General features: G+C 49.0%; 1 protein-coding gene across 1 annotated transcript; it reads right to left on the reverse strand.

Annotated features, from left to right (window-relative positions):
* On the reverse strand, positions 7,883–9,047 carry LOC106505794. Its single transcript, XM_013982417.2, has one exon. The coding sequence runs from the start codon at positions 8,731–8,733 to the stop codon at positions 7,912–7,914; it is 822 nt and encodes a 273-aa protein (XP_013837871.1). The 5' UTR covers positions 8,734–9,047; the 3' UTR covers positions 7,883–7,911.

Genomic DNA, 9,625 nt, shown 5'->3' on the forward strand with positions numbered 1-9,625 from the left:
CATTAGTTGAAACTCTCTGATGTTTCTAAGGACTTAAAGAAATTTGAGTCCAAGGAAGGCTCTTGAAAAACTGGGGTAGTTTCCTGCAATGATGTAATTTTCAAAATTCATAATGTCACACAAGATATATTCATATCTTATTGAAATTTAAATTAAAATTACTGGAGTTCCCGTCTTGGCTCTGTGGTTAATGAATCCGACCAAGAACCATAGGTTGCAGGTTCAATCCCTGGCCTTGCTCAGTGGGTTAAGGATCCAGCGTTGCTGTGATCTGTGGTGTAGGTTGCAGACGCGGCTTGGATCCCGAGTTGCTGTGGCTCTGGCATTGTTGCGGAAACCGCAAAAACCGTGGCTACGGAAGGAGACAAACAGCACTCGGAGATATGGAAAAGCAAGGTTTATTCAGCACCGGTGCGGGCTCAGAGGAATCACCTCCAGAGTCTGAGCACCAGGTCTTTGTTCTCAGTAACTTTTATACACTACAAGGTCTTGATTTTTCCATGTAAGCATCCCAGACCTCCCCCATCCCCAAGCAGACAGTGTTCCTCCCTAAGAAACTGAGCAAGCAAGGTTACAGAAGCAGAACTGATAAGCAATGCTGGGTACCTGATTAGCAGGGCTGCTGGCTTGGACAGAGAGCACACAGTTGTTACATTATTACAAGAAGGGTGGCATAGTGATGAGCACAGCTGGAAAGGCTTGAAGCTGCCTTCTTAGCCAAGGGGGGTGGGGTTGTTCTTTAGTTAAAACTCCATTTCAGCATAGGCTTGGCAGCTACAGCTCTGATTCGACCCCTAGCCTGGGAACCTCCATATGCCGTGGGTGAGGCCCTAGAAAAGGCAAAAAGACAAAAAAAAAAAAAAAATTAAAATAAAAAAATAAAAAATAAATAAAATTACCTGGACTTGTGTGTGTGTGTGTATCTGTGTATTAAGTACTATATGTTTGTATTTTCTGTGAGGGTTTGTGTTGAAAGGCCAGTCGAATGAAAATTCCTCTCGTCCTGACTCGGAAGAGGCGACATCCCAAATCACTCACGAGAAGCGGTCTTGATGCAAACAGCAAGAGGATTTTTATTCCGAGCGCGCTGGGGCCCACAGTCGTACGCCACGCAGGGGTAGAGGACTGCGGCCCCGAGTGTGGAGTCGGGACAGCTTTTATGGGGTTCACAACAAAGCCCGCGCTTTTACAAACTAATCATTTTAAAATATCGCAAACCAGTCAATTCAAAACTTCGACAGCCCGCGCTTTGTGGACCAATTAATTTTAAGTTGTTCTGGAGTTACATGTTTGTGCCTGTCTCTGGGTGGGGAGACATATTGTCACCAAGATATATTTATCAGGATTTTCAACATTTTGTGGCACACCCGATCTTACTGGGGTCGGTTAGGCGATTGACTTCTCCTCTTTTTATCGTATGCAAGCAGGTTTACAGAAGCCAAACAAGCAGTTAGGAGCAGTTTCAAGAAGTTTCAAGCATAGAGGCACATACTCAGGGGCCTGTTTTTCCCCTTCCACAAAGTTTTGTACAGAGCAGAAAGCAAGCCCTAAAATAGCAAAAAGTATGATCTTTTACCTATAGGGAACAGGGTCTGGAATTCGAGGGCATTTAGAGCTTCTTATTAACTTCCTGGGTTCTGGGAGAGTCAGGTTGCATTTTCATCCTTTCATTCCCCACTTCTTCTCTTGTTAATAGTTCTAATCTTAGAACTAGGAAGGCTAAAGGTCAGTTTCTCCTTAGCTTGGAAGGCCTTGGTACTGCTGTCTAAGTACCATGATCCGAACTGCACTCACTTGTTCTCTAACAAAGGCAACAAACCGATTAATTAAGCAAGGCCCAACTGTAAGCAACAGGAGCAGTATTACTAGGGGTCCTGTTAGAGCAGAAAGCAGGGTGGTCACCCATGGGGACTTGTTGAACCATCCCTCAAACCATCCTTGGCCAGCCTCTTTTTCTTTGTGACGTTTTTCTAACCTTTCTCTGAGCTTGCTCATGGAGTCCCTGATAGCTCCTGAATGATCCACATAAAAGCAGCATTCCTCTTTTAAGGCTACACATAACCCTCCTTCTTTTAGAAATAACAGATCTAACCCCCTTCTGTTCTGTAGAACCACTTCAGATAAGGAGGTTAGGGATTCCTCCAGGTTACTGACAGATTTTTCTAGGGCTTGGAGATCTTCCGTTACAATTCGATGTAGGTTACTAAGTCCTTTCTCCAGCTGTTGTGGTCCTGTGATTAGGGCAGCCGTTCCTGTTCCCACGCCTGCAGCCACTCCCAATCCGAGCATTACAGCTAGTGTCAGGGATATGGGTTCTCTTTTTGGCCAATTATATCTATAGTCATATTCATCAAGGACTGCTTTTTCGGGATAGTAGTACACCCGGGGGACAATTTGGACCATAACACAAAAGTCTTTAGTTTGGTTGAAAACCAACGTGGAAACACAAGGGGTTAATCCAGTATTACATGCCCACCACCTGTCATAACCAGGTACCAGATATTGACTCTCAGAGGTTCGATTAAAGGCTTCAGTGTGGTTACAAAGGTGTTGGTGGGATGGGGGAACCCTCCCTATGCAGGTGCCTTTTCCAGAAACCTCAGTAAGGGTAAGCTTATTTTGGGATCCCCATGTACATTGGTCTCTATGTTCCTTTGTCACATTGAATTTCCCTCCTCTAGCCATTCCCTCATAGTAAGGTGGGCCCGAAGCTAAGCAAAGCCAACAAGAAGAGGTAGCCTCTGGAGTCTTGGAGTTAAGAGCTTGAAAAGCTCCCTGGATGAGGCTAAAAAGTTTCGCCCCTGTTTTAATAGTGATGTTAGGCTCAGTGGGGACTGATCCAGAGGTTGTATTGTAATCAGAGGGGTTAGGAGATGGCCTCTGTTCTTGGATTGGAGGTCCTTGTTCGGCCAAACCCTTATTTGGTCCTATAGCAATCGGAGGTTCCATCTGAGTTTCTATTCTGAGGCGAATAGTCAGAACAGATCCTTTCTTTCTCCCAGAGCCTCCATAGTACACTATTCCCCAAGACATACCATTTACCCACTTTTGAATATTTTCTTGTTTTCCTTTTTCAGTGAAACTTATTTTTAAGTAATCTAGGTCTAACGAATGACAGCTTATTTGCTTATTTCGTACATCTTTTTGTACCCGCTGTTGCCAATCTTTCCATCTCCCATGGCCATAATTAAATTGATTATAACTGGTAGGATTGTTAACAAAAGAGTAACTTACTCTGTCTTGCTGAGAGACTGGCCATTTCCAATTCCCATCATTAGAAGTTACGCAGCTCCATTGCTTGCAAAAGAAATCCTGAGGATTTCCACAATATTCTTCATTATTTGGGGGTCCTGGGCAAACATAAAACCCGTAAGCACGGAGTACATCGGGGGGTGTGGCCTGGTCATTGAGACCAGGGATTACTGATCGAAGGCAGACATATAACTCAGGCCACCAGGTCCCTAAGGGAGCCTTCCCTTGAGTGCTGTTAATATTAATACCTGTACCGGAGTCAGTAAGTAACCAGGTGAGAGATAAGGGTTTATGGGAGTTCGGGCTGTCCACAAGGCGTTTACCATTAACTTGAGGAGTTATTGACAGAGTAAGGAACCACGCGATGGAGGCGAAGCTTAAGGGAATTTTCAGTCTTTTCGGCTTTCCACCCCGAATCGGGAGGTGGCGCCGGCTTAACGTGGGATGCATGGATCCAGGTGGGGATTCCTTCGACTTTCACAGCCGTTGGTGTGGTCAAAAGTACGAGATAAGGGCCCTTCCACCGAGTCTCGAGGTTTCCTGCATGGTGGCGTCTAACATAGACTGAATCTCCAACTTGGAAGCGATGTGGAACTTGCAAGTCTCCTCCTGAGTAGGCCTCCCGGAGCTGCTTCCACGCTCGCTGCCTCACCCACTCGAGCACCTTGAGCCTAGACAACAAAGGCTGGGAAAGCAGCACATCAGCACTATGTGCAAAGGCAATTTCTGCCAACGGGGGGGGGTCCCCCGTAGAGCAATTCATAGGGGGTCAGCCCAAACTGTCCAGGGGTGTTCCTAACCCTAAAAAGCACAAAGGGCAGGAGAGCTATCCAATCATTAATGCCAGTCTCTGTGGTCAATTTGGTAAGGGTCTCTTTAATGGTTCTATTCATCCTCTCTACCTGTCCTGAGCTTTGGGGTCTGTATGCACAATGCAGTTTCCAATCAATCCCCAATATCTTGGCCAGTCCCTGACTTATCTGGGCAACGAAAGCTGGACCATTGTCTGACCCTATTACCTTAGGTATTCCAAATCTTGGAAAAATTTCCTCCAGTATTTTCTTAGCCACCACGGTTGAAGTCTCTTTCTTAGTAGGATAAGCCTCTACCCATCCTGAAAACGTGTCTACAAAAACCAATAGATATTTGTTTCCGTATTTAGCCGGCTTTACCTCAGTGAAGTCCACTTCCCAGTGAGCGCCTGGGTGGCTTCCCCTTAGTCTCTTTCCTGGAGGTATTCTGGAAGGATTAGCATTAACCAGCTGGCAGGGCACACAATGTTTGACCACCGAGTCAGCCACTCCTGGTAGCCTCAGAACATGATAAGGGGATATTCTGACCAACTGCTGCAGGTGTTTAGTTCCTAGGTGGGTTAGACGATGTATCTGTTGGACATATTCTAACCCTTCTTTGTGGGGCAGGATTTCCTTCCCATCTGAGGTATAGCAGGTCCGCTCCGGAGTCTCAGAGAACTGGTCTATCTTTTTTATCTCTTGCCAGTCTTCTAGGGTGTACTGTCGTCCGGGTTCTGGGGCTTTGGGTGTTTCTATTATAGGCAGAAGGTTAACACCCTGGGCTGCCTGCTTGGTAACCCGGTCAGCCATCTGGTTCCCTCTGGATATGGGATCTTTGGCTTTCTGATGTCCAGGACAGTGTATAATAGCTAGCCTTTTTGGCAAATGTAAGGCTTCTAATAGGCTTAGAATTTCCTCTTTGTTCTTTATTTCCCTCCCTGCTGAGGTAAGCAACCCCCTTTGCTTATAGATGGCCCTGTGTACGTGTGCAGTCGCAAAGGCATACCTGCTGTCCGTATAAATGTTTATGGATTTCCCTTCGGCCAGCCGCAAAGCTTGCGTGAGGGCCATGAGCTCAGCCTTTTGTGCTGAAGTCCCTTCCGGCAGGCTGCTGGCCCAGATCGTGTGGGTCCCGTCCACCACCGCCGCCCCAGCCATCCTCTTACCTTCCACCACATAGCTGCTTCTGTCAGTGAACCAGGTTAGCACTTCTCCAGTCAGCGGTATGTCTGTAAGGTCCTTGCGGACCCCAGTCTCCTCAATCAATAGTTGATGGCAATCATGAGTCACTGGTTCATCAGCCTCTTCAGGCAGAAGAGTGGCAGGGTTGAGAGCAGCTGGTGGAGCGAACGTGACCCTCTCTGTGAGAAGCAGGCTTTGATAGTGGGTCATGCGGCGTTGGTCATCCATCGGTCTGGGGGCTGCCGAACGATGTTCTCCAACGCATGGGGGGCTATTACAGTTATATTCTGTCCCAAAGTCAATTTGTCAGCGTCCTTGACCAGTATGGCCACAGCTGCGATAGCCTTCAGGCATACGGGCCAACCACTGGCTACAGGATCGAGCTTCTTTGACAGGTAGGCAACAGGTCTCCTCCATGGTCCTAGGGTTTGGGTTAAAACTCCCCGGGCTACTCCCTTACGCTCTTCCACATAAAGGGTAAAGGGTTTAGTCACGTCAGGGAGGGCCAGAGCAGGTGCGCTCAGCAGGGCCTTTTTGATAGCATCAAATGCCTTCTGGTGCTCAGGAGCCCAGGAGAATTCCCCTTTTTCTTTGGTTAGCGGGTAGAGTGGGGCTGCTAAGGTCGCAAACCCCGGGATCCACAGTCTGCAAAATCCAGCTGTCCCCAAAAACTCTCTCACTTGTTTGGCTGTGGTTGGGGCCGGTATCTGGACTACAGTTTTCTTCCGTGCCTCCGTCAGCCATCGCTGCCCGCCCCGCAAACTGTACCCCAAGTATGTTACCTCTCTCCTGCAAATCTGGGCCTTCTTAGCGGAGGCTCTGTAGCCTAGGTCAGACAATTCCAGCAGTAGTGCCTTCGTACCTTCTAAGCAGTCCTGTTTGGTGGCTCCCGCCAGAAGCAGGTCATCCACGTACTGGAGGAGGGTCACCTGGGGGTGTTGGATCCTGAAGTTGGCCAGGTCTCTGTGTAGGGCTTCGTCAAAGATGGTCGGGGAGTTTTTGAACCCTTGGGGCAGTCGGGTCCAAGTGAGCTGCCCGGTTCTTCCCGCACCTGGATCTCTCCATTCGAAGGCAAAAAGTGGTTGGCTAGTGGGATGTAGTCTCAGGCAGAAGAAGGCATCCTTTAAGTCCAATACTGTATACCAGCTCCGTTGGGGTGGGAGAGCACACAAGAGGTTATAAGGGTTCGGGACTGTTGGGTGTATATCCTGCACCCGTTTATTGACCTCTCTCAAGTCCTGTACTGGTCGATAGTCATTGGTCCCAGGCTTTCTAACCGGCAGCAGGGGAGTATTCCAGGGAGATTGGACAGGAACTAGGATGCCCTGTTGGATTAATCTTTGAACATGCGACCGAATTCCTTCTCGAGCTTCTTTACTCAAGGGGTACTGTCTGACTGACACTGGTGTAGCACTGGCCTTCAGTTGAATAACCTGTGGGGGAACTTGCTTTGCCAAACCCATCCCTGCGGTTTCTGCCCAGGCTTGGGGAAACTGTTCCAACCAGAATTGTATATTTTGATCAGGCTTTACTAGGGGAGAATATAGTCGATATTCGTCATCTAATTGGAGGGTCAACACAGTGATAGGTTTGTTATTTGCAGACACTTCTGGTTTTCCTTGTTCAAAAGAAATTTGTGCTCCCATCTTGGTCAGTAAGTCTCTACCTAAGAGGGGTGCTGGGCACTCAGGGATGACCAGAAATGAGTGGGTTACCCGTCCCACTCCCAAGTCAACTGTTCTTCGGGTAGTCCATGGATACTGTCGTTGCCCTGTGGCACCCATCACCCAGGATTTTTTATCTTTTAGTTTTCCTAATGGCTGTAGTAGCACTGAATGTTTCGCTCCGGTATCAACCAGAAACTCAACTGGTTGCCCCTCCACCTTTAAAGTTACCCTGGGCTCGGGGAGGGGGTCCGAACCCCGTCTTCCCTAGTCTTTATCTTCTTCCAGAGCTAAGACCTTCAGTCCTTTGTTTCCCTTCTTGGGGCAGTCCCTTGCCCAGTGTCCTTTTTCTTTACAATATGCACATTGGTCCTTGTCGAGTGGGGTCCTATTGCCCAGGTTCCCTGACTGTCTAGGGCCTGACCTAATTTTCCTAAAATCTCTCTCTCTTTCCCTATTGCTTTTCCCTTCAACCACTGCAGCCAAGATCTTAGTCAAATTCTTCTCTTGCCGTTTATTACGTCTTTCCTCCCTTTCCTCTCTTTCTCTCTCTTTTCTTTGTTCCCTTTCTTCTTCTGTCTCCCTTTTGTAATACACTTTCTCTGCCTCCTTCACTAGATCACGTAACTCAGCCTCCTGTAACCCTTCCAGTCTCTGAAGCTTCTTTCTGATATCCAGGGCTGACTGTCCTATGAAGGCCAGGGCCACTGAGGCTTTCTGGGCCTCCGAGGTAGGATCAAAAGGGGTGAACCGCCTGAAGGCTTCCATGAGCCTCTCAAGAAAAACCGAGGGAGGTTCATTCAGTCCCTGCATCACCTCTCTTACCTTAGCCAAGTTAGTGGGCCGTCTTGAGGCGCCCCGGAGACCCGCCACCAGAGCCTGGCGATAGATTTTCAAGCTCTCCCTACCTTCAGCCGTGTTGTAGTCCCAACCGGGGCGAGTCAAGGGAAATCCCATGTCAATCTCATTTTGCAACTGCGTGGGTCGCCCGTCAGCCCCAGGAACATTTTTTCTAGCCTCTAACAGAATTCTCTCTCGCTCCTCGGTTGTGAAGAGTGTCTGCAGCAGCTGTTGACAATCATCCCAAGTAGGCTGGTGAGAGAACATAAGGGACTCCACCAACCCCGTGAGGCGTTGGGGATCCTCCGAAAAAGGGGGATGGTTAGTTTTCCAATTATAGAGATCTGCAGAAGAAAAGGGCCAATACTGGAGGGGCTGCAATTGGCCCCCCGGTATGGGAGGGCCGTAGTGCGCAGCGGTAATGTCGCGATCTCGTCTGTCCGCTCCGGGGTGGCGCCCCTCCAGCTCCGAGTCCCTGCAGCAGGTCCCTCCACCTCCGGAGCTCCAGGAGGGGCAGAGGGTCCCCTCGCAGCACCCTGTGCCGGATAAGGGGGTGGGGGAACAGATTGGGGTTCCGGCCAAGCCGGCGGCTCCTCAATCTCGGGGTAGATATGAGGAGAGGGCTTGACTTTTTCAGCCGAGTGTTTGTTTTTCTCTCCAAGAGCCAGAATTCGGGGACCTGGCTTTCTTGGCTTATTCAGCCATGGTTTAACCCATGGCGGAGGATCCTCTGCCAAATCTTGCCACGTAAGGATATAGGGCTCCTGATCAGGATGAGAGCCGGGTCCAGTCTGAAAAATAATTGCTTTAACAGCCAGGATAATCTCAGAATTAAAGGTCCCCTCTGATGGCCATCCAACATCAAATGTCGGCCATTCAGAGGCACAGAAAGTCTGCCAAGGTCCCTTCTTAACATGAACTGACAAATTATGAGCCCTGGATTTAACTTCAGTCCAATGGTCGAGAGTCAAACTAAGAGGGGTCGTCACCGTCTGTCCCATATTAAAACTGTAGACAAGGACGCACAAGACAAAGACACACAAAACAGAAACCAACAGATCCAGACACACGCGACCCGTCCGCGTCTTCCACAAGCAGGCAAAAGAGTCGGACGGCCGCGGAGGGGGAAGCTTTCGCTTCAACAACAGAACTCGGTCCTCTGACCGACAGAAGGAGACCACCAGGTGTCCCTGGCTCTCCCCACCTCCCGGGGCGTCCCCCAGGGTGGCAGCCTGTGATCCTCCTAGCACGTCTGCTGATCACAGTCCCCCAGTCCTTACGGTCTGAGAGGACAGCTGAAAACCGAAAGCGCGCATCACCGAAAACAGACACTCAGAACAGAGACGCCAGCCGACACACACACTCACATGTTCCAAAGGGGATCCCTTTACCTCCAAGTCAGTTCTCGGGTGTGAGGGGTAGTCGCGGGTTTCTCGGCCAACGCACCAAAATGAAAGGCCAGTCGAATGAAAATCCCTCTCGTCCTGACTCGGAAGAGGCGACATCCCAAATCACTCACGAGAAGCGGTCTTGATGCAAACAGCAAGAGGATTTTTATTCCGAGCGCGCTGGGGCCCACAGTCGTACGCCACGCAGGGGTAGAGGACTGCGGCCCGAGTGTGGAGTCGGGACAGCTTTTATGGGGTCCACAACAAAGCCCGCGCTTTTACAAACTAATCATTTTAAAATATCGCAAACCAGTCAATTCAAAACTTCGACAGCCCGCGCTTTGTGGACCAATTAATTTTAAGTTGTTCTGGAGTTACATGTTTGTGCCTGTCTCTGGGTGGGGGAGACATATTGTCACCAAGATATATTTATCAGGATTTTCAACATTTTGTGGCACACCCGATCTTACTGGGGTCGGTTAGGTGATTGACTTCTCCTCTTTTT

The sequence above is a fragment of the Sus scrofa genome, chromosome 13, assembly GCF_000003025.6.
Source record: "Sus scrofa isolate TJ Tabasco breed Duroc chromosome 13, Sscrofa11.1, whole genome shotgun sequence".
Taxonomy (NCBI): domain Eukaryota; kingdom Metazoa; phylum Chordata; class Mammalia; order Artiodactyla; family Suidae; genus Sus; species Sus scrofa.